Source organism: Melanostigma gelatinosum, assembly GCF_949748355.1.
Source record: "Melanostigma gelatinosum genome assembly, chromosome: 11".
Lineage (NCBI taxonomy): Eukaryota > Metazoa > Chordata > Actinopteri > Perciformes > Zoarcidae > Melanostigma > Melanostigma gelatinosum.
This window is the reverse complement of record NC_136644.1, coordinates 72273-100271: the sequence shown is the minus strand read 5'-3', so window position 1 is coordinate 100271 and position 27999 is coordinate 72273. Positions and strand designations below refer to the sequence as shown.

General features: G+C 44.9%; 1 protein-coding gene across 9 annotated transcripts; it reads right to left on the bottom strand.

Annotated features, from left to right (window-relative positions):
- Positions 1 to 501: 501 nt before the first annotated feature.
- On the bottom strand, positions 502 to 27999 carry ctnnd1 (catenin (cadherin-associated protein), delta 1). 9 transcript variants are annotated; one of them, XM_079278755.1, is made up of 23 exons: positions 27938 to 27999; positions 20645 to 20792; positions 17763 to 17837; positions 17533 to 17658; positions 17120 to 17406; positions 16922 to 17012; positions 16518 to 16708; positions 16087 to 16345; positions 15006 to 15077; positions 14226 to 14376; positions 13954 to 14155; positions 8159 to 8276; positions 7737 to 7893; positions 6980 to 6997; positions 6691 to 6756; positions 6461 to 6588; positions 5656 to 5806; positions 5358 to 5553; positions 5053 to 5246; positions 4063 to 4110; positions 3848 to 3930; positions 3042 to 3136; positions 502 to 2678 (listed from the first exon to the last, which is right to left on the bottom strand). In XM_079278755.1, exons 2-22 carry the CDS (start codon positions 20783 to 20785, stop codon positions 3077 to 3079), a joined length of 2814 nt encoding a protein of 937 aa, XP_079134881.1. In that variant the 5' UTR covers positions 20786 to 20792; positions 27938 to 27999; the 3' UTR covers positions 502 to 2678; positions 3042 to 3076. The 9 variants fall into 9 exon arrangements, with proteins under 9 accessions (XP_079134881.1, XP_079134879.1, XP_079134883.1 ...); XM_079278753.1 differs by having other exon boundaries at positions 3082 to 3136; XM_079278757.1 differs by lacking the exon at positions 3042 to 3136.

Genomic DNA, 27999 nt, shown 5'->3' with positions numbered 1-27999 from the left:
AGACAAACAGTAAATGAATAATGTAACGTTAGACCAAAACAATGAATGTTTGAAGTTAACGCGGTGCAACTCCACGTTAGCAAGATGACACTGTTGGCCAACACTTCAGTAAAGCTCGCACTCCGCAGCTAAAGTGAGGTAACAGTTAGCATTAGCTTTAAATTACACTTACCAGCAGCATTATACATCTGTTGCACTTGCAAGGTCTTTTTTTTGTCCCATTAAACGGGATGTTAACGCGTTGAACCCCGATGTCGCAGAAGGCATCACATGTTCGTCACCTCCCTCCTAGTTCCTAATTGTCGCAGTTGCAAAAGTGGGCCGCAAACTCAAAGCGCCACCTAGTGGCCGCTCTGTCACATGACAACGAAGGGAAACCACCTCCACATGTCACGCGACTGTTGTCCTTCGGTAAAGCACAGGCCGAGGAACCGTTTCCACAATGAACCGCTCTTCACTGACTCATTAAATAGTGTGATAAACAAGAGGCGGAACAAAAACTCTGAAAAATCATTTTCTTTTTTATTAAAAACAGTATTGCTAGTTACATGATTCATTCATAAATGAGAATATGCAACTTTAAGAGCAAAGGCAAAGAGATTAGTGTAGTCCAGGACGAGATGCGTTTCCATTAGTGATCCATATCTGATGGCGATGTTGAATGATTTTGTTTAGCGAACGTGTTTTGCATTTAATTTAGATACAGACTGAATGTTTCCAATCAAAACTAACTGATGGCATATGCATTCACCAAGAGCACCCAGACATGATTGAGCCCAAATCAATATAAAAAAAGAAATACATAAAACCATTAAAATTAACAAATATACTCTTTTGTGTGTGTGTGTGTGTGTGTGTGTGTGTGTATATATATATATATATGTATATATATGTATATGTATATATACGTATATATATATATATATATGTATATATACGTATATATATATGTATATATATATATATATATAGTTTAAATGTGCTTTTATTTATTTTTCTCCACTTTTTCCAATAGCAACTTCTGGCGTCAGCCTCCGTACACTGCGATGCTCCAACACAAGCCCCTGCTCTCCTCCTTTAGTCGCTCCATTCTCCAAGGCAACGTGTTCCTTTGAGAAAGATTCATCCTGTCGGTGATTCGATCGGCATGGAAAACAAATTAAAAAGGTAACAAAGAAAAAAACCCACACATTAACCCCCCCCTAGTGCTTCTTTTAATCATCCACTCAGTAAGTATCTACATCTCACTCGCCACTAGAATAAGTATTCTTCTACAGAACAAGCACGGTACTGTACTTAAGCAATGCGGAGTCTTCTCCCGTGTGCTCTTCTGAAGTCTTAAAGCCAGCTGGGCTCTGGGTTTGAGAAGCAGTAAGTTATACAGAACTCAAGAGTTTTATACGTTATTAAAAAAAACAACCAATTCCATTGACAAGAATCCAGTCTTACATAAGTACAAGTTCACATATATTATTTTGCAGAATAGAAAACTGATGAGTTCCATATACAGTATTCCCAACGAGTAACCTGCTGAGAAAAAGACACCGTGATTGTTTACCCACGACATGTTGGGCACACCCACCAGACCTGTCCTGAGTGAGCGAGGCACTCATTAGCACACACAGATGCTGCTAGAGACAGTCTGATATGTGCACATTCAGAAGATGACAGAGCTGCAGATACAAGTAGATGCACCCACAGATCCTGCGATACCTCCTCAGAATTACAATGTTACGGGGCTTACACTTAACAGGAACAGACTACACCGTCTGAAGAAGAATGTGTCTCCTGTTTCCGTCTGTAGGAATACCACCACCCTTTTATATTTATGGATCACAATCAAATAGAGAAGATGCAGCATTCCCATGCATCTTGTTGATGGGCTGTCACCGACACAAGCTGCACACATAAAGCAGACGACAGTTTTCAGTGTAGCTGCTGTAAAAGTTGTGTGAAGTTCTTGCATTCAGTATTGGCAGTCGCAGTGTCATTTGGCACATGTGCATTACTGTGGTACAGAGCGAAGCAAGAAGAGGAACAACCACGACCAAGACAGAAGCTTCACACATATCTGATGAGATCATTAACCATTGGTTCTCAGTGGTAGGAAAACATTGTTTTGTAGTATTTAACCATCAGAGAGCGAGAAACATTTCCTTGATTACTTCAAACAGAATGTAATAGGCATTTATTTAAGTGTCCTGTTCTGATCCCGACTTTCCAATTAGTTTGATTGGTCTACGTCTACTCTCCCACCTCGAAGAAATAGAAAAGTTCTCAGATGAAGCCACAGTCTCTGCTCTTCCTCAAAGAGAGGATCCGTGTCGTCCACGCACGTTGTAGTTTAGCGGCCGTGGTATCTGACTGAGTGGTTCGCGTGTTTTGGAGTTCAGGGACTTGCAGAGCACAAAGTGGTCATAATGTCTCATCCAGTTGTCCACAGGGAGCGTAGAGCCACGTCAATGATTTCTGAGTGGTTTCATTAGTTTGTCAGCTGCAATGGAGGAATGTAACAACGGGAAAGAGAGAGAAGAGGGACTGCAATGGAGTGAAAGGGGGACAGAAGATGTGAGAGGATGAGTTTAATCCCATCGGTAGTGTCGTGCTCCCCCAGTCAGTTCAGCAAGGGCAGGAGGTGGGAGGAGGTTGTCGTCTTGTGATGCACACAATCAGTTTTTCTGCAAGAGACCAAGATGCACAAGTATGGGAATCGATCATGTGGAGCAGCTAATGTGAGAAATCGCACATTTAAAATTCAGATTCACAGCAGCGGCTTAATACAGATAAAGTATAAAATACAATAGAGAACATTGGCTGCTGGCAACAAAGTCCAAGAGAAAAATAAATTAAAATCACATCTCGGGAGAACAAATCACTTTACACTGCTTCACGTTTTACACTAGCAGGGAAAGCAACAGAAACAAACAGTCCAATGGAAGCTCAACAACACCGCTCACTGTCAAACACACAACTCTTAATACACAACGAAGATATCTGGCCATGCAGCGAGTTCAGAGGAGCAGCCTGTGGGACACACATACCATGCGCTGACATGCAGTGTGACAGTGGGTGGAGCCTAACCATCGTAAGAATCCATGAGAGGCAAAGAGGCCTGCCTCTCCCCATACATCCCTCCCTGAGAGACAGAGAGAGCGAGAAAAGGTGACATACAGAGAGAGCATACACAGCGAGGAGGCAAGTACAGAAATAAAAGGGTTACGTGTTAAAATCCAAAAGGAGAAAACATGAAAAAGAACGACGAAGGACAAAAAGAGCAGCAAGGGAGAAAAGAGAAGATGAGGGCATCAGATGAGAAAGTAAAGGAGGGTCACCAAAGGTTAGTTTCATGTTACATTATGTTTCAGGTGGAAGAAAAGAATACCCAGATCAACCACAGGGCTTTAACAAGACATGCAGCCACATGCTCTGTGTGTGTGTGTGTGCGTGAGAGCATGTCCGTTCACACAGGAACATTTAGAGCACCTCAAAGGGTGTGTGTGTGTGTGTGTGTGTTGCACATGATTAACCAGTTGCATATTCGGTGCAATCGGTGATCATGTGCAATCAATTTCAACAGTTTCACAGTGACGTCTCCTGAATGAACTGGAATTATTGTCACAGAGACGATGCAGACGATGAGATAACAGACCAGAACGTCCTGTGAAGGATCGATCGACAGCAAGTGTCACAAACAGCTGCGCATGTTTGTTCTACTCGTCTCACACATTTTAGTTTTCTAGAAACTGTAGAGTTATTCTCATTAAAGTGCAGTCATGCGGGGTTGTGTGTGTGTGTGTGTGTGTGTGTGTGGGAGAGGAGTGTGCGAGTTCATGTGGCCACTTTTTACCTGTACTGCATCTCTGTCAGCAGGTTCGAGTGTGTTATCCAGAGTGTTCCTTCTCCCTCTCTGGTCCAGTGTGGAGTAGGCATCTGAAGAGCACAAACATTATGTTAAACCAGCAAGGTAGGGCGTGCGTGCGTGCGTGCGCTCCTTGACAAGTTCCATCTGGTGTGATACTGGCCAGTTGTGTCCGTGTGCATATTGCCTGTTGTCACACTTGCCTGGTCCCATGTCGTTCATAGGAATCATGTCCCGGTCCCCTTTGCCACCTGAGTGTTGAAGACACAAAGACAATGAGCATCGGTGTGCAATGATGAATGTTTTTGTTCACACAGTGATAACTGCCCGACCATCTACTGCCAAAGATAGAATAGTGTGTAGGTGTGCGAGCATGAGCCAGCTAGTATTTGCAAATATATAGTTTGTTACCTTTGTGTGTAATGGGTCAGGTTTAGAAACTTAAATAAAACAGTGAAAGATATGTTACAACTGGGATTATCTAAAGTGCCCCACTGTGGTAAACCCTCATACATGTTGTACGCCAAGCAGGTTGAAACCAATGTTGGTGAATTAATTGCAACTCCCATTTCATTCTGCAAAGCGCCTTCATAGAACTACAGCACATAGAAGAGGAGCGGGGATTCTTTGAAACACGGTCACATGTGTAGAGTTTAAAGCAGAGCTCTGTGGAGCTGAAAGGGTACCGATAGTTTGGATTGAAGTTATGTGAGGTACTTATCCTTCGTCAGTGTATTACCTACAGTCAAAGCATATTACCCAACTACTTAAGGTAATACAGCGAGTATAGATAAGTAACTCATGGCACCCCACTTAGAAAAATACAAACGATCCTTTTAAGTAAAGTGCTTGACTTGTGAAAGGCAAATCCACTAGAAACGGAGCATTTCAATGCCTTACAACAAGCTGCTGCAATGGCACACTCTATTATAACTAAAGCAATCAGAGTGGACCTGCATGTAAAGTGAAATATGAAATATGTGCCATGCATTACAAAGTAAACAGTAACACAAAGAGATAGACATCTGGCCCGTAATGGTTGAACTTTTAGTGGTAGTTTAATTGATTTCTTTCGTTTTAAACTGGAGCCTTTAAGACATGAGACAGTGAACATTCAGACATTAAACTCGGAGATGTTTGGCCTCGCAGAGCAGCAGACTCTACATGCACACGTTTCCCTCTTGCCTCCCGACCTTTGTCTATGAGCGGCAGAGTGCTGTCCTCGTATCCTCCGTTGGCCCTGGTGCTGTTGCTGGGAGGGTTGAGGTTGACCATGAAGTCAGTCTTCTTCCAGCCGTCCTTCTCCAAAGTGCGCCGCAGCTCCTTGTAGCCCCACACTGTCTGCAGCACCAGGCCGGCCCCACGCACCTCTCGCTCAGAACGATGACTGGTGATCCCGGTGGACAGGGGAGGCAGAGAGAAGTCATTCAAAAGAAGATAAGACTGGCCACAAACGTGCAGACATGGAGAGGAAATGATCTCGGGTATCAGCCCTTACCCGTCCTTGTTAATGAGCACCAGTCTCTCGATTCCCTGTGAAGCCCTGAGGGTCTTGGCTGCTTCCAGGCTGGAGCCCAGCACCTCATGGAGCGTGCTCAAAACCGACACCACCGTCTCTTCTGACAGCGCTCGCACCGGCTGACTCTGACCGCCGCCAGGCAGGTTTGCCACCAGGTGAGGCACCGCATGTTTACCTGGTAACACACACGTTTCAGGAGAGCGTTAAACGTTACAACACGCCAACCTCTTCACACAATAAATCCTCGTGTGACAGTAGGACGAGCTCAAAGTCTCACCTAGTAGATCTCTGTTGCGGGCGTCAATGGCCATGTTGCGGAGGGCTCCAGACATGGCGCGGACCACGCGGTCGTTGCCGTGGGCCAGCAGCTCGGTCATCATGGGCAGACCCTTCTCCTGGCGCAGCAAGGCACGGATGTATCGGCCGTACTAGAGCAGACACACATTAGGGCAGCAGCTCCTCTACACACTCAAGTGGTTTCTGACACACGATCACTGTTGTGTACAAACAAACCTCTCATTTTCAAAGTGGTGTCCCTTTGCAAGAGGAATCAATTATTTGCATCATCTGAATCTACTCTCATATATTCATAAAACAATGCACAGAGCACTGGTTTAAGTTAAGCTTGCATGAATTCAGCTATATAGTACATTTACAGCATTTAGCTGTAAATGATCCTGTCAAGAGTTATCGAAATGATGACACTGTATTTATATTGGGGGTAGGCAAGTATGGCATTCCCACGGATATTTATTCAAGGGACGTACCAAGTGGTATTCAAACTCCCATTTCCCCCGATTATTACATCCATTCATCTTGTGGCAGTCTTAACCTCTTAGCCACAGACTGGACATGGTCGTGGTCAGTAAGGTCATGGGCAAGACCCAAGAACAGGCGAGTAAGCACTTTGGAAAGGGATGCGTGTTCCCAAGATGCCCTCAGATATAAATGACTATTATCTGCTGTAAGAGCTTTGCAGAGGTGCATGTTTGCTCAGATTCCAATGTTGGACAACGTGTCCACTTATCACAGGGAGCGTCTGTGAGGTGGAACAAGGACAGTAATTGGATAGCGGCTCTTACAGTCCAGCGTCCGGCACACAGGTTCTGAACGGCTCCAGCCGATGCTTCCAGCACGGTGGGGTTCTTGGACTCCTTCAGCAGAGAGGTGTAGATGCGGACCACCTCCGGCTGGAACAGCAGCTCATAGCCTACAGGAAATACAAGCGATATGAACTAAATACAGTAGATTGAGTTGTTCTGTAGCGCATGATCCATATATTTAAAAAGGAGCCGACTGAGCCCGTGATTACCTTTAGCAGGCGCGGTCCTCTTTGGAATGTCTATGACGTCTGCAGCTGCATCTTCATCTTTTCTACCTGGAATCAAACAGCACAGCTTTAGAAGCACACAGAAGCTGAGCACTACTGTTAGTAAAATTCTTCTACTTCGGTTAGATGTGTGCTATGACCAAGAACTGAGATTCATGAGGCGTGCATGTTAGTACTAAGACAGCTACACTGACCTGTTAGCTCAGCTGCTCTATTACTACCACAACAGCAGCAGAAGCAAAGTGCAGCCATACAGAGGTAAAGAGCTTACCTTTGGAAAACCACTCTTCTGTAGCCCAGCGTGAAAAAGGGGGAGAGAAGAATGGAGGAGGGAGGAGAGAAAGACAGAACAGGAGGAAGAGAGAGCATTTACAGTGAGTAAGAGGAAAGCAGCCATAACTGAGCCACGAGTGCAACACCTGCTTCCCAACAGCACTGCTGCACCACACAGACATCAGCAATGTGGCATCATGCCTCGTGTGAAGGCCAAAGGAAGCAGATAAACAGCACACAGCAGCTCATGGAAGCGCTTCACACACAGACTGCTCTGCACGGGTCAGAACGTGTTGCTGTGATTTGGGCATTTCATAAACTAAACGACTGTTTAAAAGACAATTGGCAGATAATCAGTAATGTTGCAGCCTCATTATCTTAATTCTTCATTATTATCTTTTTTGTTTTTTAAATGTATACTGTTAGCATGGATACGCAAGCTTTTATAAATTGATTAGATTGTTTCTATATTATATAAGTAAAAAGAAAACAACCAGTAAGAATATATACAATCTGAATGCTGAAAGATAACCTGGTAAAGGCCGCTAAACAGAAGAGAGTGAGGTGTGTGGTTGAGGAAAGACAAGTCAATACTCAGTGAAACACAAACAGTGAGCAGCAGTAGAGGAGGAGCTTTCTTGCAGTTGGGGAAATTGCGAACATTCCTGTGTGAGCGAGTATGTGTGTGTGAGTATCAGTTTAGTGAGACACCACTGTCAACAGTGACATTCTCTCTCTCACACACACACACACACCTTTGCTTTTGCGGGAGCTGAAGCAGCCGCCCTTCTGGCTGGAGGGGGCGGGGCCCTGGTTGAGGGGCGTGGCCTCCTGGTAGCGCTCACAGCCGGGGATCTCACGATGCACCTGATAGGACAAGTTCCTCAGCAGACACACACTGTTCTCTATCAACTGCAAAGATGGAGGAGAGAGAGGAGGGAATTATTGAAATGCAAACTCTGCCAAGTCTCTCAGTGGAAGTACATCAAATCACCAACTGGCAGTCGTACAAACTCCTGTTTTAAATGTCCTCACTTGAGGCACTTTATCAGACTTTGCACAGCTCTCTCTGAAACAAAGCTGTTTGTACAACATTTAATCACAAAGACAGCAGACTGATGGGTAAAACAGATGGGGGCCCTCCTTTAATGTCAAATAGATGAAGAGTTCCACTCACCTTATTGTCGACTTCTTGAAAGTCAATCTGCGATTGGACAATGTACATGAGCGAATCAACCAGTCCTGTACACTCCCTCAGCTTCCTCCTCGCCTCACTTCGCTCTGAACTCACATTTCTTTGAACCGGTGGAAAGTTGAGAAGAGGGAAGACAAGAATGTGAAACAAAACGAGGATTAGCAGTGTGAAGGGTTGGAGGAATAATTGAAGCGGTTAAGAGGTTAAAGGGGACTGGATTCCAGCACACAGTGCTTGAACACACCCCCCAAGAGCTGTTTGAATGAAAGGCCTGTTAAGTCTCCTGGTTTACAAAGAGAGCACAGTTTGGTGGGATCAAGTAACAGCTTTGGACCGATTTCTTCAGCTGCTCTCTGACTCTGTCCTACTTAGAGAACAGGACTGGGTGGATGGAAACATGTGGAAGCTGAGACCCAGTTGGTTCTTCATTCCCTGATGTATGAGACGTGTAAAGAAAGGAACTTAAGGGAGAAAACTCTGTGGAATGACATGAAGCCGTGGTCCTTTGTGCCTGTTTCTCCCCCAGTGACAGGCCCGCCCTCTCACACAACACCAGGACACATCCCCCTCCACAGCATGGGCACTGATTCCACTTCACTCAACACTTCAGGAGCTTTATTTACATGGTGCAAAGACAAGCGTTTGAAATTGCTATAGTTTAGAACATTCTGGTGTTGAGTGTGTTAAGTCACTGGCAACAAATCCTCTATGTGCACTGGAACAAAGTGAGATACAATCTTATCTTTTAAACAGAAAGTCAACGCTTCAATCTGAGGAGGGAGGATTTATCAGTGTTAGACATTCAAGAGCGGCTGGGCAGATTAACAGACATGTAATTTAGTGACAGGGTGGCTCACAGACCGAAGTATCTCAAAACCTGCCAGAGAGGCTTCCATTAGAATAGATGTATTTACAGGTATTAATGTCAAACTTAAATTCACCTTTATTCTTCCATCAGTCACCATCATGATGCTCAAAATCATAATTAATCAATGGCTTTCTTTTATGTCCAAATACCTGCAAACCTAATGGCAATCCCATCATCCTCAGCTGTACTTAGCATATTAGCAAGCCAACAAGCTGATGGAGGAATAATGAAGCTCAACGTAAGAGGTGCATCAGTCTAGCGCTGTACTAAACTTCAGAATCTAATTCAGATTCTTCTGGATTTTCCGCAAACTCGTCACGATTAACTTATCATATAAGGCAGTAGTGAACATGGCTGTTTGTAAGGAGTGCAAAATGACTTACTCACGTCATCCTCAAGAGGATTCCATTCGTAGCCTGAAATCTGAGCTCCAAAACAAGAACAAGCTCCTTGTGGATCTTATGTCGGTGGCATCAACTCAGGCAAAACACATTTCCCACATCCAGTCATCTGCTCTCGGTGCCTCAGAGATCGGGACACAGGCCGCAATATCAGACACTGCAACCACGCTCCCTCGGTCTGGGGTTGGCTCTCTGTGCACCGCTGCCGCTGAATACACCCAGTCGGAGGAACCCGGACTTGATGAGATTCCTCTACTTTAACTTGTTTTGGAATCGTCCCAGCCTCTACGCAAGAGACCGTTTACACTTGAACAAAGCCGGCGCTGAAGTACTAACAGCCAATATTCAATACACTGTTCACTCCTATCCACATGATTGACTGTTTACACCTGGCACACAAGATCCTGGACCCCCTGTCACTCCTCTACGTTCATTCATCAGCCGCATTCATCAAGCAACACTAGCTCCCCCTGGCGGCATGGAGGGTCTCCTACTACTCTTTCCCTTGCCTCTACCGTAACTTCCACTCCACGACCCATGAACATTCCCGTGAGAATCACAGACTTGACAATTATGACTTGTTCACAAGTCATAATTTGGCTTTTTTATTTCTAACTGAGACCTGGCAATGGAATATGGAATGCATCCATTTCAATGAACTCTGCCCTGTGGACTGTTCTTATGTTGGGACACCGCGTCTGACAGGCCGCGGTGGAGGCCTCGCCGTGGTCTGGAAGAATCAGTTTTCCTGCCAATTGGTGAGCACAGAATCCTATGCTACTTTTGAACTACAGCTGACTAAAGTGGGCTGGCTAAAGCAGTTTTACTGTTTTTTTATTTACCGGCCTCCAGGTCCTGCAGGTCAGTTTTTATCAGAGTTCACAGACTTTCTGACTCTATTATCAAGCTAGACAAAGTGCTTCTGGTTGGTGATTTGAATCTGCATATCAATGATACCACAGACTGTATTGCCACTGAGTTTCTCAATATTACTGAATCTTTTAATTTCACGCAACATGTTTCTGGGGCCACTCACAGGGGTGGTCACACCTTGGACCTTGTGTTTTCTCTGGGTCTTGATATTGATAATACCCGTTGTGAGGACCTATTGATCAGTGACCATAAATGTATTTTCTTTGATCTTTCTGTCAATGCTGACCCCTTGTGTCTGAAACAAACATTCCACTCACGCATTATTACTCAGCGCACAGCTGATCATTGCTCTATGCACTTCTGCTGTGATATTAACACAAATCTCAATGATGTTGAACTCTTGATACAGTCTTTTAATGAACATTGCACCACTTTGCTGGATAAAGTGGCACCTCTTAAGGAAAGGACCAGGGCTGCCTACAACACTTCTCCGTGGATGACAGACGCTGTCTGCAGCCTGAGACGGCAGTGTCGCAGGACAGAGCGGCTCTGGAAAGCTACTGGGCTAGAAGTGCATCGCGCATATCTCAAAGACCTCAGAGTTTCCTTTAATACTGGAGTAAAGGAAGCTAGAACTGCTTATTTTGCTAACTTAATCTCTTCCTCAAAGAGAAATCCCAAGATTCAGTTTGACACAATTAAGATAATTGTTTCACCGTGTGTCTCTACATTACCAGGCTGTTCTGTTGACGATTGCAACAAATTCCTTACCTATTTTAATGATAAGGTAACAGGTATTAGGTCTGGCATTCAGCCTGGGATCTGTTCATCTACATGTAGCTCCTTGCAATCTCCTACTGTTCTGGACTGTTTCCAGCCTATCAGCCTTCAAGACCTGATGGACTTAATTAACAAAACAAAGCCATCATCTTGCCCTCTGGATATAATACCAACCTCTCTATTTAAGAAAGTTTTGCTAATTATTGGCCCTGCAGTAACATCTGTTGTCAATTCCTCATTGTCTACAGGAATTGTCCCTTCCTATTTCAAACATGCCACTATCCAGCCCATATTAAAGAAACCAAACTTAGATCCAGCTTTGCCCATGAACTACAGGCCCATATCAAAACTGCCTTTCCTGTCCAAAATTTTAGAGAAAGTGGTGGCCAACCAACTTACTGCTGCACTGGAGAGGCACAACACGTACGACAAGGTCCAGTCTGGGTTTCGCAGACAACACTCGACTGAAACCGCTCTCCTGAGGGTTTCAAATGACATTCTCATGTGTGCTGATGCAGGTGACTGCACCTCAGTTCTGCATTTGACACTATAGACCATGACGTCCTGATTAAGAGGCTTCGTGATTGGGTTGGCATATCTGGCATAGCGTTAGACTGGTTTACACCTTACCTCAATGACAGAAGTTTCAATGTCTCTGTGGGTGATTTTGTGTCTGTTACCTCTCCACTGTCTTGTGGTGTACCGCAGGGCTCGGTTCTGGGGCCTCTGTTATTTTCCCTTTATCTGTTACCTTTGGGGCCGATTATAAAAAGTTATAATGTGTCCTATCATTTATATGCAGATGATATCCAACTCCATCTGTCATTCAAACCCAGCGAGGCATTCACATTAACTAGGCTCCTGGACTGTGTCACTGCCATCAGAGACTGGACAGCAGAAAACTGCTTACAACTCAACGGCACTAAGACGGAGGTCCTAGTTATTGCTCCAGAGGAGTTTGTCCCCATGATCAGGCAGATTATTAGTCCACTCTCCTCTGCTGCCCGTTGCAACCTGCGCAAACTAGGGATTTTCTTTGATCGCTCCATGTCGTTTGACCCTCATGTTAAGCAGCTGTCCAGATCATGTTTCTTCCATCTAAGAAATGTCAGTAAACTGAGATCTGTAGTATCAACACCTGAACTAGAGATGATCATACACACATTTATCTCCTCTCACATTGACTACTGTAACACACTTTTCACATCACTCAGTGCATCTGCTCTTAACCGTCTGCAGGTCATCCAAAACGCTGCCGCCAGATTACTCACCAGGACAAATCGACGGTCTCACATCACCCCGTACTCCGATCTCTCCACTGGCTCCCTGTAGCATCTAGGATACACTTCAACATTCTCACCATCACTTACAGAGCACTTCACGGTCAGGCTCCGGCTTATGTAGCTGATCTACTTCGCCCATATTCACCCGCCCGCACTCTCAGGTCAAACGCTCTAGGTCTTCTGTCAGTCCCACGCACACGATTTAAGAGCCGTGGTGACCGAGCCTTTGAGGCAGTGGCCCCGAGGCTCTGGAATGCTCTGCCTGCAACTCTACGCCTCGCCGATTCTGTGAATACTTTTAAAAAACAGCTCAAAACCCACCTGTTTAGGCTGGCGTTTGAGTAAAAACCCATGTCCTAGACCTGCTCTTAAAATATGTTTAAAAATTTTATTTTATTTTTTATTATTTTTCTCTGTGTATGTCATTTATTGACCCTAGGGTCACATTGTGTTTTTTTATGCTTTTAACTTTCTGCTCTGTTAAGCACTTTGTGATGTTATGTCTGTGAAAAGCGCTCTATAAATAAATTTCATTCATTCATTCATAAAACCTGTCAAACAAGGACTGCGGTCTTTCTCAATATGCCACAGAGTAAGTTTACCCAGAGCAGCTCTCCTTCTCTTCAATTTCCTTCTTCTTAATAAGAATTTACAATGCTGTTGGTCAATGCTCTGTATGATAGAAAATCATTTTATCAGCATCAACAAAATGGCAGATAAACGGTATCGATGCTGTATTTTGAATGACTGTGCAGATCTTTACCATTCTGTCTGGTCATACAGTGCACTGACAACACCGTCCAGACCAATTCTGCAAATACCAAACTATTACAGTCTTCAAGATTAAAACGATATTCACACATACTTTTCTAAAGCTGCACATAAACACTGTAATAACCGTGTGGTGACGGGGAATGCATAGATAAGAGACAGAACTTCCTGTTTACAGTTGAAGAGTCGATGCCCCCCCGTCCTCTGCTGCTGTTACACTTACTGTGAAGCTGCACTTCCCTTCAATTCTGCCACATCTTCTCCATAACTCCATACTCCATAACTGACATTTGACACTGAAGTCTTTTAATGAGCACTATATCGAATTGAATAAGATATCCTGTTTATATGTGCTAGAGGTCAAGATTAAAGGCTTTTGATATGCAAAACTTTGGAACATGATGGACTTGCATGGAGTGATCGGTGCTTATTTCTTTCAACTGAAAGCGTAGCTTTATAAAAGTATAATTTTGCTGCAGTTCTTATGAATATTATCCAAAAACAGAGGAGCAATCAGAAGCACATTTCGATCTGCTAAAACTGATTATAAAAGCTTTATTAAGTGCAATTAAATGTGTTGTAGAATATATTTATAGCACAAAGTAGAATGGGTTTATTCTGATTGAGAGGAAACACTCTGCGTTCGTAGTCTGTATCATGATGCTGATTATTAGTGGAATAAGAGCTGAACAGACTCTCTCTGGCATGTTTCCATCGTCCTCACTTGTATACCGCCAACCCTTCCTCCTTCCATCTGCCTTCATATCACGGGTAGCAGTCAAGCAGCTCTGCCCTCCATACCTCAGACAGCCTGCTGTGTTGGTGAGGGCCGTCTCCCACTCAAGATGTCTGGGCTTGCAGTTCTCCTCCCCTCCTCCCGCTCCGTTGGTCCCTCGCTCCCAGCCTGAATGAGGCACCATCACCTCGTCAGAGAGGGCGTGCAGCGCATGGTCCACCATCTCCATCTTCACAGAGTCGTGAGACGACAGGTTCCACAGCGTCCCTGCGCCAAACGTAAATATTTAATCTGCTAACATCCGGTCATTGGTCAGGCTGTGGTCTCTGTCACTCACCTGTGATGGTGTCAGTGAGGTCCTGGTCGCGGGTCTTCCTCAGCAGCCTGACCAGTGCAGGCACGCCGTCACAGTTCTTGATAGCGATCTTGTTGTCTTGATCTTTGCCATACGAGATGTTCTTTAGTGCTCCGCAGGCTGCATAGTGAACCTATAATAAAGAGGCAATAACAGTTTATTGAGCTATTAGTCAAGAGAACACTGCTCTCACATACATGGGCCGATTTTAATATGCAAACGACATTGTTGAGCATGTTTGCGTGATCCTATAAAGCTCTTCACACAACATGCCACACAGACTTTAGTTTGAGCCGTTTCTCCAGAGAGCAAGTAATCGCAAACAAACTCAGACTTCAAACCTGTCACTGGCCATACAGCATGAAATGTGAAATTAAGATGTTTCTTTGCCTGGAGAGTGGAATGCATGATGTGGTTTCTCTGGTAACGCCCATACAAAGATCAGCAAAACCTTGCCACAGCCTGTGCTCAATGAAAGGGGATCGTAGAAAAACCACAGAATGTTTTGGCCGAAACCGTATTTAGCAGTTGTTGACCGACAGGATTTGACCAAGAGTAGTCAAAAACGTAGTGCTTATTTCTATTTCACTTTCTAAATCGGTACTGGAGCTGAGTCTCAAGTTCACCTGGCCTCAGGCCTTTGAACTGTCTCACTATTACCTCAGAAATACACCACATCCCTTAAACCCCACCTCCTCCAACCACAACGCACGAGTGAGTAAGGAACGAACAGAAAGCCATGAATGAAGTCAGCCAACTGACCTCTTTGTTTGGGTTGTCCAGCATACAGACCAGCGCTGGGATGCCTTTCATTCGACGCACATCACACTTCACCTGGAAAGAAAAAGGACGAACATAAGCAGAAATGCAGACGGGCGCCCAAAAGTTTACTTTACTGATTTTTTACACAGACCAGCAAATCCAAATGATGTCAACATCAATATCGTTAAGAAGTAAAAATGATGTACAAACAAAGCAAAACAAAGACCACCAAGGAAGAAAAGCCAGAGCTTAAAACGACAGTGAGCTTGTTTTCATGTTACCAGAGTATTATTCTGTTGTTAGAGGTCTAGTGTTGAGCCTGCTGTCCTATGAAACTGAACATTGCTGCAGAACAAACTGCATCTTACAGCCATCTGCAGCTCCATGTTTTCTTTCCTCCTTACATTCAGTTCATAATACAACTGCACAACATAATGCTGGGAATCTGTCTTTTTCTCAACATTGTTGAGGATGCAACTGTATGTCATCTTGTTTGAATTAACTTCATTGAAATGTTCATTGGACAAAACCAACCGGGGGATCCGTGCAAACGCTCAGTGTGAGCATAAAAGTCGCAGCTTCGCACAGAAAGGAAGATTAAAGAGTGTAGTGTGAATTAACACAAACAACTTAAATTAAGACAGAGTCTCCCCAGCTTTTGACAGACTTTCTATTTTTCCCCTTGTTTATTAAGCGGTGCTTTATTTTTCACATCCATCTATGGTTCATGTTGTTATAAACACATGTCATAATGCATCCTGACTGAGGCGCTAAAAAACATTACTAAAACATTGACAGTTCTACATTTGGGACAAGTTCCAATTAAAGGTTTTGCACACATCCAACTGCTCCTTATCTAATCTCGACTCCCAGTCTGGTGGAATGATAACTTTCTGTCTTTCTCTGCCATGTCCTCTGTCATACATGCCTCGTGTATCCCTATAAAACTCATGACTAATCATCTTGTGTCCTAACCTTTACCTTCCTCAACCGATTTAGTCAAAGTCTATTCCAACCTGCATCACACTGGAACCGAGCTTTTTACCATAGAAATATACGCTTGCACGTTTGCATCTCTTACTTTATCATTTTTATAGGTGAGATGCTGCAGGTATGCAGCTGCGTTACTCCTGACCGGGTCCAGCCTGTAGTTCAGCATGGCGATGACCTCCGGCAGCTCTGGTTGACGCCAGCCACTGGGGCCGGGACCGGGACCTTTCCTTAAAGTGCTGTCCAATGAAGCCATGCTGCCTCTTTCCCCCTGGGCCAGCGGCGCTCCTCCCCAAAAGTACATGTCCCCTGGGCCGCTCATGTCGCCATCCAAGGTGCCCTCATAACTCCTGGCGAGGGAGGAGGAGAACGTTATTATTTGCTCTTCTTATCCATCAATTATTAAACATCACTCTCAAAGATGACTCACAGACAGTACGTAGAGTAGATACATGTTAAACATACATAGAGACGTAACTCATCCCTGAAACAGACGAGTCACTACAAAAACACACAACGTACCCCGTCCTGCGTGGGGGCCCGTGGGGGAATACGTTGTGGTTGCGAGGCACGGTGCTGTAGTGCAGCGGGTGTCCCATGCCATAGTCGGGCTCATCGTAGCCCATGCTGCGCTGATCATCCTCCAGACCGTACGGCTCTGGGACAAACCTCGTCATGGACGACAGCTCCATGGCACTTCCCATACGCCCAACCTACGCAGGGACAGGATCCAAAATAATAAGAGGCCTCAAGCCAAACGCTGGGGTGGACTCATGCTAGGTCTTGTATATGTGTGTACTCCTGTAATGATATTATCCAAACATATAGCATGGAAGGAAAACACCAAATACAGCAAGTCAATCTTGAAGTGTAGGCAGACCAAGTTAAAAAGGTGATAAAAGTGACGCAATGAATGTTGAAGGTACCTGTGGCTGAGCAGCATAGGGGTCCAGCTGGTTCCTGCTGGGGGCTCTATAGCTCGGATCCAGAGTTCTATAACCGTCTTGATGGACCTGTCTGGAGAGGGGAGGGACAGGGAAGTGATGGAACTATTGGCCAGATTAGCCATTAAATTGTAGAGTTAATGTCTACCTTGTCTACATGAGCTTCAACAAAAGCTATACCTGTAGCGATCATCCATGCGAGCTCCCCTGCTCAGGCTTGTGTAGGCCTCAGATGGGGGCCCAGTTCGGTAGTCCTCGTAACCCACCGGCGGTCCGTATTGGTAGTTGCGGGGCACAGTGTGAGTGGGGTAGTCCATGGGCACGCCACCTCCGGGTCCCTGTCTATAGACCATGGGTGCAGGGTAGCCCCCCATGCCTGTCACTGAACCCCCACCATCCAGGGAAAGTGTGTCTGACACGGAAGGGATGACTGTGCGAGTGGTGGTGGTCTTTACCACTTTCTTTACCTTAACAAGCAAAAGAAGGGAGGCGGGAGACAAGATTCAACGATTAAGATGATGTCACTAACAAGACCGACTTTCAAGTTAATACAGAGATTAACTACAAATGTACACGACACAAAACTCATTTACCGTGGTTTCTGTGCGCCGTGTGGTCCCATCTTCACCGGTCTCCACAGAGACAACAGGTGGCACCTCCTGGGGATCTTCCTCCACTGTGTACGTCTCCTGCACCACCTGACCAGGCTCCATCCTGAACTGCACATACATTTCAGAGAAAAAAACCCCTCAAATATAAGTCTCACATGAGATATCCTCGGGGTGAACCATCTTCAGAGTTAAAGAGCTGAAGGGCTCCTTACATGATGCGTCCCGTTGATGTAACCCTCGTTCAGTGTCAGCCTGTCTATGTCTGCATCACAAGGAATGCGTCCGTTCTGCAGGGAGATCGAAATACATATGAGGGGATCCAACGCATTGATTGGTTCCATCGTCAACTTTCATTTGAATGTTAATGGCGACCAACTTTATCTTGTGAAGTTGTACGCACTTTGATGCCATGTTCACACTGTGAGAGACAAAAGCAACTACAACGCCCCAGCCTGGCCAGCTACATTATTGCAGTTACTGCTGAAGTGTTTAGCAAGCATTCGTTGACGTTATTTTGGTTAAATAGCGGTGGGAACTGGCTAACAGCAAGAATGTGTTTTTCTTCCATTTTTTTACCTAACGGAAGGGAATTGTGGGGGTAGAGAGATATGGTTTAAAAAAAACAGTGATCCTAAGAACATGATTGGTTGACACTTCACCATTTCATAGCTGAAAAAGTTCAATGTGTAGCGTGTCAGGCCCGTCACGCAATGAGTCTGTGGTTTCATGTCACCGGCTTCTACTGAAAAGGGCTCATAGCCTTTTGATTCATCGCTCGTAGTGTGAACATCGCATGAGTTGCATTGTTGCTGTAGCCAAAACAAAACAAACCTTTGCTTAATTTCTTTCTAATGTGTTGCATTACGATGATGCAACTCGCTCATGATAGCCAAACTGGAAACAAAACAGTTCAATGCTTTGGTTTGAAGTTTGCTGTGCGTTTCCGCCTAAATCTGAGCCGTCGGCCTGTTTCTAGACCACAAATGTCACGTCAGCCTCGCGCTCTAAAACGGTAATATAATGATGAACCCCTACAATATGTAGTCAACTGAAACTGATGTAATGAAGTAGTGGTGTTTTATTGATAATCAACCTCGCTTTTAATTGCGTATTGTCGGAAATAAAATAGACTTGAAGCGCAAATAAACGGTTGCGGTTCCACCCGTAAGATGCAGCTGAGACCAGAGCCTGCACAGAAACGGTGCAGACCGCTGCATGAATGAAAGAGTGAGAGAGTGTTGGTTGAGACGTGAGAGTAAAAAAACGCGTCTTGACACGCTCATGGTCTAGACGGCGGGTAAGAATGACATGAAGTCCAAAGGTATGTAAAGCTCATGAACACAAAGAAAGGCTTTCATGTCAACACTCTCAACCCTTAAACACAAACTGAACAGAACACACTAATCCAACAAACCTATGAATGAACTGTGATAATGCAATTAAAAAGATGAAATAATTAGTCATGAAATGAATAGTGATTCACAAAGAGAGACAAACAAAGACACACCACCAGCATTGCCTGCCTAAGTGCTGCTGGGTGTGGTGCACTTCTCATTCCAGCCACAGGGGGAGCTCTTTCCATCTCTCCTGCTTTATCTCCACTGCAATGGGGGTTAAGAGCACAGCCAAGGGGGAAGATTTCCCAACAGTGATTCAGAGATGGGAAACAGTTGTCTCAAGCTGACAGAAATGTATTTTAAATAATAAAAAGCTGGAAATAATACTTGTAGGAGGAGCAATGACAACCTTTTTAAGTGCTACTTTGCCTAGATCAAATAAACAAGACTTAGTTAAAGCAAATCTCTCGAGTTCAGATAAGGACTCCATCAGAGAGAATAGTAGAAACTGCGGGGCAGATATGAGCATGTGGGAACCTGTCAGTAATGACTAAGGTCGGGTTTGCGCTGCCTGGGAGAGTAGCCGAGGCATGCCGAAGCCTTTGGGCTATGTAAACACACACACACACAACAGAGATAAGAACCAGCACAGGCTACATTTCTGTCCTGTTCTCATTAAAACATGCACAAACGACATTTCTGCGCCTTATCTGCCACTAGAAATACCTGAGACTGGGACGTGTCCTGGAGAACGCCTGCCCACATGCAGGAGCGACAAACGAAAGAAGGAAAGTGAGAGAGCCCAGTTCATGAGAGCGTGTTTCAAAGGTTGCCTCAGGGTGTGTGTGTGTGTGTGTGTGTGTGTTGGTTTACTCACGCACGCCAATGACTGAGCGTGTCAATAAGGAAGCAAAAGAACGAGCAAGAGTTGGTGGGTGTGCCAGCGAGGTAAACTCAGAGCATGAAGCCACTCTGCAGCCTCTCAACAGGTAACTGACCCACAGGTGATGAAGACGGTGTGTAAGCAAACAGCAGAACACAATTTAGCTATGAAAACAGACTCAATAATCAAGATGTTTACCAAGAGTTCACAGCCACTGACACAGGACTGGACATTTGTCCGAACTAAAAGGCCTTTGCCACACTGAAAAAGCAGCCGAGGGGGTGTTTATTATACCAGAAATATAAATACAACACATTATAAATAAACCAGCTGGCTGACTGTAGCTACATGGGCAAACTCCTGATGATCGACTGGGAAAAGCCCAATATAACAACAAACATTACATCAGCCAAGACATCGCTCTGCATGCAAACTCCAACGGACAAGTCAAGACAAACATGACGGGTTACACTGTTGTTAAGCTTGATTGGTGGAGATACGATGACGATGATGATGATGATGATGATGATGATGATGATGGGAGGACTTTTGATTTGAATAAGACATGAACTGTTACTGAACCAATGGAGGATGGGAAAAATGGACAGAGGGTGCAACTGAGCTGCCCAGGAAGGCTGTATTGGGAGGTGCTTCAGTCGCCTCTTTTAAACACCCAAAATTCAAGCGCACTTCCAAGACTCCAGCCTGACAAAAACCTACTGAGGAGGTCTTTTCTGCTACAGATTTGGTTTGGATTCTGCTGCCATCCAGCCAGTCCACACAGATGGGATGGGGTGAATCCGAAGGACTGTTCGATGGAAAATGTGGGTGAGGGTGGGTTGAAAGTGGGGGGGGGGGGGTTGTTCCGTGTTACCTGCATGTTGGGGAGGGGGCGGGGCAGGGTGCCGGCACACGACCTACGCTCCTCCTCCAGAGCTCGGCTCAGCATCTCAAACTGCCTCTCCTGCTCCCGCACCGAGGCCAGCAGGGAGGCCGTACTCGCACACTGCTCCATTCACTCGCTGAGAGCAGAGCAGAGCACAGGACAGGACAGGACCGGGTCAACACCAGAGAGCAGAGGAGGTCCAACCAACACCGGGATTCAATCAAAGTACAAGACATACAGCGAGGCTGAACCACCCATGCACATTAGATACAAAGGCAGAAGCGCCCCGGCACCGTGCACATCTGGGAACGCACACAGTTGAAGTGCTAATGAAGAGGAAGTTTAGAGGTTAGAGGCAGCAGCAGCTGACACAGGAGGGAAAAGCAAGGGAAGATAAAGATGCAAGAGAGAGAGAACTGGGGAGATAAAGAAGCACGTGCAGAGAAGATGCGAGTAGACAGAACAAGAGCGTGAAAACAGTGAGGATGAACAGCAGGGACAAAGAGAGAGCTAGCTACAAAAAGTGATTATTCGGTTCAACTTCGAGGTGGGCCCAGCGTCAGCGGAGCGGGGGAATGGAAGCGAACTACCAGCAAGTTTTCAGCACGTTTCTTCACCTTCCGCTGTGCAAGGTTAAAAATAGAGAGAAGGTGAGATACATGAAGAGACAATTACAGCGTGTGGAGCTCATTAGCACTTCTTCACTCCAAGGATGCGGTTTCCATCTTTCTACTCTACTTACAGTGCTCTGCAAGTTATAATTGATGCAATATATCAATGATGTCAATGTTAAACACGCATAAGGGGTGATGCATGATAATAATTCCTTCCTCTTTGCTTGAAATAAAATGAATATTTAGTGCTTTAGAGCACCAAGGCAAATTCCATTTGGTTGACAGACTATGGTGACTTCAGACAACAATTCACATTTGTTACTCTTTACTGTGCTCACAAACACATCTTCTTACAAATTTGTAGAACCTGTCTGCTTCTACTTCTGAATTTTTATTTTCCTAACATGGTGAGATTATTCAAACGTAAAGGATGGGCTTGACACCACACATTTCAAGGGAAGGCAACATACTCCGACATGCATTTCAAAATAAGAGTCTGAATTACATGACCGTTAACTATGTAAGCAATGCATCATGACAAATACCAATGATCCATTGCGCAGCAATAGAGACACGTGCTTTCACAGAATTAAGGTGCAAAACAGCAACGAAAATAAGTAGAAAAGTTGGTTTTTAAATTGTCAACATGTCAGCCTGGACTTTTGGAAGAAAATGCAGCTTGAACACGTGCCATGCATGACCTAAACCGAAACTACGGAGGCATGATAACAAGTGAACTCCGGCCCAAATTCAAACAATGACAGACTTCCTCAGCAGGAACGCTGGTGAGGGAGGAACGAGGAATCAGTGGAAGAGTATTTCTACACGGTCTGTGTAATAACGGGATGACATGAGCGTGGCTCATCTCCAAACCGGGGCAAAAAAACATGTTCTACTTCAAAGTTCACTGACTCATGTCGATCAAATCTGCTCTCCATCTGCACACACTGGACTGGCTGAGTGAACAAAGACTCCTGTATGACGTTTTGAGTGTGCACAAATGCCAGCACAGGTGTGTGTGCACACATCTGTGTGAGGGCGAGTGATTCTGTATGTGGGTCAGAGACTAAATAAAGGTGGCGGGTACACCTGGCTGGTGGTTATATCCTTGGACACTAGGGCTGGGCGATATGGCCTAAAAAAAAAAATCTCCGATTTTTTTACAAAAAATCCGATTCACGATTTAAATCGATTTCTTTCCCCCACAAATTTTTGCAGATGACAGAAGCTGTTGAAAACAATTTTTTATTTTATTTTGTGATGATTTTCCCTCGTAGGTTGATAAAAATAAAGTGCAAACAAAACCTGAACATTGTAGAAAGGTGCCTGTAGTATACAAAAAGTATTTGGTCACTCTTTTGTTTCCCTGAATCATTTAAATATAAAATTAAATTAAACATAACATTAAATGGCATTAAATAGTAGCCTTCCATTGTAAACAACTGTGCAAATGTAACTTTTTACAGTAAGCTTTTCTAACTGAATACACTGATACAAACACAGCATGAAATAAAATGTATGTGACCCTTTAACATTCACATTTTCAAAAGTGCAACATCTGATCTAACATCAACATAACATATTTTGCACAGTAAATAAGTGCATGTAAACAAAATCAAGTGCATTCACAACATAACCAACAGTATTAAACAGTAGTGCATGTTTTTTCTAAATATTTTTTGCCAGGAAGACAGCGTCGCTTGTGCTCCCGCGGTCCTGCTCCCTCCTCAGGGTGCAACGCTTCTCCCACTCGGCGGCATGCCTCTGTTTGAGGCTGTTTGTTCTGTGTCAGATGACACGAACCCGAACCATTTCCAGACCACCGAAGACACATTCTTCCCTCTCTTAAGAACGAGAGCTTCACTGCTGGCCGCCATTGTTTTCGTTTGTAAACAATGCGCGCGCACTCAACTACGGGAACCCAACGGGGGGGGAGGGTGGGGGCGATTTTCTCGATTTTCAATAAAACACATCGCCTTAAAGCACACATTCGAATTAATCGATTAAATCGATTTATCGCCCAGCCCTATTGGACACTCAAACAGAGTTGTGGCAAGTTCTGGTGAAGTTAATACTGCCTTGTTTCTTTACGCGTGTGTGTGTGTGTGGAGACCCATTTGTGGACAGAAACACACATGAGCCGCACAAACACACGCCACCGTCATACATTCCACAGTGAGATTTAGCGTGTCATATCCTGTCTCAGCTGTTGGAAACTGTCCTAATAAGGGAGCCCTTCACTCTCTCAGCCATCTCTCACACAACGTGTTTTCTTCCCGGCCAAACACTTCAATCCTGGTAAGACAAGAGTCGAGCCCCATTACTTTCTCTGATCCGAGCAGGGACGTCCGACCGCAAACCGACAAAGTGCTTCTTTCGTGGATAATGTTCACAAATGGAGTGATGGTTTTGAAATGATCTCAAGTGGGTATATGTCAGCCCTGTGTAAAGCCAAGAATTCGTCACAGCTTAAAACCTTGACTTCACTCAACGACAGATCTCTTCGCCGAGATCCCAAACTCAAAAAGAGACCGGGGAACTAGATGTGCCAGCAAGCTACAAATATATGTTTGTTGTGTCAGCCGTCAGTACATAACACACAGGGACATAACAGGGACCAAGATTTCAACTTGGCGATGGAGTACTGACGGCATATGTCAGATAAGTCGACATACCACAGTATGGGTTATTCTTTGCAGCTCTGTCAAAACATCAACACTTCTTTAGAGCATAGAGGAAGACGGCCTCTTGTGTCTCCGTGCGACAGACAGACAGAACCACACAAGCTCTACGGCTACGCAAGTCCCACCACTGACGGTTTTGGTGGAAGGGAGTAGTGGCTTGTGAGAGAGTGTTAAAGGCTTTAGCCACTTAAAGCCTGGGCATTATGCATTAATCTATTGTAGGGCCATTAGCAGCTACGCTAAATTGTATCTGCTAATGGGATAGCCCTACAACTACACTGCTAAGCCACTTGCCATCCTGAGCCAACACAGATGTACACACACACACACACTATCAGTGTCCACTACTCACTGAAAACGTTGTGAAGTCCACAGTCACAGACAGTCTGTCACCCAGAGCCCACTGAGTATTAAGAATGCTGTGTATTCCTTCATTATCATATGCTATCATTGCTATTTCAGCAACTTAGTCACTTCGTGGTTCTGACTGACTGTGTGTCTCAAACACACACACACCTGAGGTGAAGCTATGGTAAAATGCTGTTGTGGCTTGGCCAAGTGCTGCGCTGACTCAGCCTCATTTGAATGGTCACACAGAGATTTGGCCTGTGTGTGTGTGTGTGTGCTAGCCTTGGCCCGCATCCAAATACTACCGCCTTTGTCATCCTGACTTGAAACCACCAAACCCCCCTTCGGTGTGGTAGCTGCAGAGAGAGTGCCCATGCACAGACACCCACCCACCGCACAGACGTATCAGGGACCTCTGCAAGGCCAGCTGTCTAATCTACAGGACACCACGTTACGATTCGGAGTGAGGAAGGAAACATGCAGGCCACTGTAATTCATAGAGCACGAAACAGCCCAAAAAATCTGTTCAGCCATAGGTCCAGAGGCTGATATGATCTGGGTTTTTTCCTAATTGCAGCATTATAGTTAAGTGATAAATGTCCTGGCAGAGTGAAATGAACAATAAACAATAAATGCCTTCTTGGCCATCATGACCACATTACAAAATAATTTCTCCTCAGCAACATTATCAACTAGTTTGAGTGAAATGTATCAAATAAGGGCTGCAATGAATGATTATTTTCATTACTGAATATATCAGAAAAAGAAGCAAACCCTCAGAAATGCTAGAACCTGAACATGTTGGGCATTTTTGCTTGCTTAACAACTGTTATAATGAAAAATGCAGTTAATTTTCTGCTGATTCTACTTATTGTTTCTCTGTGTGAAATGTACAATTAATTACATGATCCGCTCTGCCATTCCATTCAATTAGTCACTTACCTCCAGCAGACTTTTACAAAAAAGAGTGGAGGGCCATTTCACGCAAATGCCTAAATTTAACGAGTGTGGCTATTGATTAGGTCATAACCTTTTAACTAAATCGATCACAAGACAGAATGTATCAGTATCTGGGTGGCTAACCACCTCATGGGGACTTGGCTTGGGAACCAGAAGGTGGCAGGTTCAAGTCCCTGCACGGATAAAGTACCGAGTGTCATCTGGTAGCAAAAGAGCAGCCACTTCACCACCACGGTGTCTGTACCCCTAAACTGCTTTATGTCAATGTAACCAATGTGAATCAAAAGTAAACATAGAAAATAATCAAAATGATGAGTAATCACATTATTGCAATGCCGTCTCCCCATTGTAAGATATGGCCATATTTAATTTAGTCAATGTAGGCCAGCTCTACATTTAGGCCAACTACACCATCTTATTCTCCAATTAAACCTCATTCATCCTCGTCAATAATGAGATGTTTACTCATCACAAAACACAGAAGTTTAGTAATACTACATTTAAAATTACAAAACGTGTGTAAAAACTTGACAAATATTGAACATTCCTGGTCAATCGCCAAACAAACTAAAAACCAACATCCAGCAGTCTGTAAAGAGTTCACCACTGGTGACCTGCAATCAGAGTGGGACTACCACTTAACAAGGAAGTGGGTTCAATAGCTGCAGTGAGGACCATAAAAGTGCGAACAGGCGCTCAATTCTTTCCATGAAGATAACCACCAACACTGAGCGACAGTTTCCCTTCACAGATTTAAAAATCTGTGCACTTTGATTTTGCGCCGTGTACACTATCTCACATCTCAAATGTCCTTCACTGCATAGAAAGCAAGAGGACGTGCACACCGTTCAAATAAAAACAGACTGTAGGTGTAACCATTGAAAGTAGAGAGCGGAAGAGAGAGAGAGACCAGACAGGGAGGAGGAGCAAATATAAGAAACCCTGCTTCTGTGTGTCAGAGGGACACACCCGTGGTGTGCTCTGAAAGCCCGTCATTACAGAGGCTCACAAATGATAGCCCTGGTTAAAACAACTGGCTTAGCAAAGACTTCAGCCCCCACAGACAAAATGGCTCGGAAAACTAGGCAGCGAAAGAAACGTCCAACTTAAGAGTTTTGCCCCTCCTTTTCTTTTCTTACATCTTCACAGAAGGAACATTTCTGAGAAAGCTGCATGTCCACACTTGCGCCCAATCTTTTTCATCTCTGTTGCAGCAGGCCGAAGTACACATGCCCCAGAGCATTAAGAGGAATATGACAGGCACGTCCATGCTGCACTAAAACTCACCGATCAGCTGACTGAACCAACTCAAATCAACAACTCAGTTATTTCAGACAAGCGGTCAAACATATGTCAGGTTGGTCTGCATGTTGTTATTGTGGAACGTGTGTCCCTCTCACACACACACACACACACACACACACACACACACACACACACACACACACACACACACAGAAACTAATGAAGACCAAGGACCGCAAACTAAGAGCAGCAAGCTTACTCCAGGAGCGATCCACTAACGCAGACACAGTCAGGTCCCTCTGAGTAATCCAGCTCCCGTTCACGCTGAACAACTGGAAATGGAGAAGGTGTCTGAGTAGCAAGCCTCTGCACAAGGGACTGAATAATGAGGCCACAAACATGCCTGCCACCTTATTACCACACCCACACATCCAGACCCACACAACAGGTTCTTGCCCCCCCCCCCTCCCCTCATGTCTCCATCCTCTACCTTGCAGACCACATCTAAAGACAGCTGCTGAAACACTGAACAGTGTGTTTTCAACACATACAAATGAACAAAAGTCTTCCAAAAAAGACACGCCATGCAAGCTTAGTCACCTGAAAGCACCGTGCAGCTCCACAGTCCGCAGAGAGTGGGCGTCTCAGGTACAGTACACAATAGGAGGCTGATAAGACACACTGGACTTCGACTCCCAACTTGCGGTCTGTGACGCGGCGGGCTGGCCGATCACTTCCGTGTACTCTCACCTGCCGTGAGTACCTTTATGGCTCGTGAACGAACGGCGGTGAAGCCTGGTATCTCATAAGACTCAACGTGTAATGTTATAACGTTATAGCTGCCACCCACAAACCACCCCATCCATGTAACGCACTGTTAGACAGCGTTACATGGATAGTTCATGTGTTTTAGTTGTCTTGATATCAACTCGTTTTAAATACACGTATACGATTTATTTAACTTCCCCCAAACTCTCACTCTAAATAAGTTATCCATCATGCTAACGACAGGAATACACCTATGCTAGCTGAATTAGCTTGTGCCATCGTAGCTACCCTGCTCACGCTGCGTTTACAACAACCAAGTTCACCAAAATAAAGGTTTTTCCAACCTACACCACATCCCGACCAGCTGTACCGAGCACGAAACACCAAAAGACGGGCCTTTACCGATTCTGGAGAGTGTTATTCTTGTTTTTCAAAGTCCATAAGTGCTTGCGAGGTGGATTCAGGCCTAGCCTAGCCGAGGGCTGCTGCTGCTGCTGAGCTGACACGATCCAAAAAACCTCGACCCGCAGCTCGGAGAGGAAGTGAGTTGAGATGAGACAACAAAAACAACCTCGGCGTGGTCGAGCAAACACGTTACAACTGCACAAATAAAGTGTCCACGCAGGGCGAGAGCTCTGAATGAGACGGCGAGAAACACCCACCTATGCAGCTCCTGTCGTCCTCGCCTTGGCTTGTTGTTCACTTGTCGCTGCTCTTCCTCTCC

Coding starts and splice junctions, on each gene's coding strand:
- ctnnd1 (XM_079278753.1), bottom strand. CDS start 20,785: ATGGAGCAGTGTGCGAGTACGGCCTCCCTGCTGGCCTCGGTGCGGGAG. Junction 17,407..17,532: donor CACGGCGCACAGAAACCACG/GTAAATGAGTTT, acceptor TTGCTTGTTAAG/GTAAAGAAAGTGGTAAAGAC. Junction 7,894..8,158: donor TTCAAGAAGTCGACAATAAG/GTGAGTGGAACT, acceptor CCATCTTTGCAG/TTGATAGAGAACAGTGTGTG.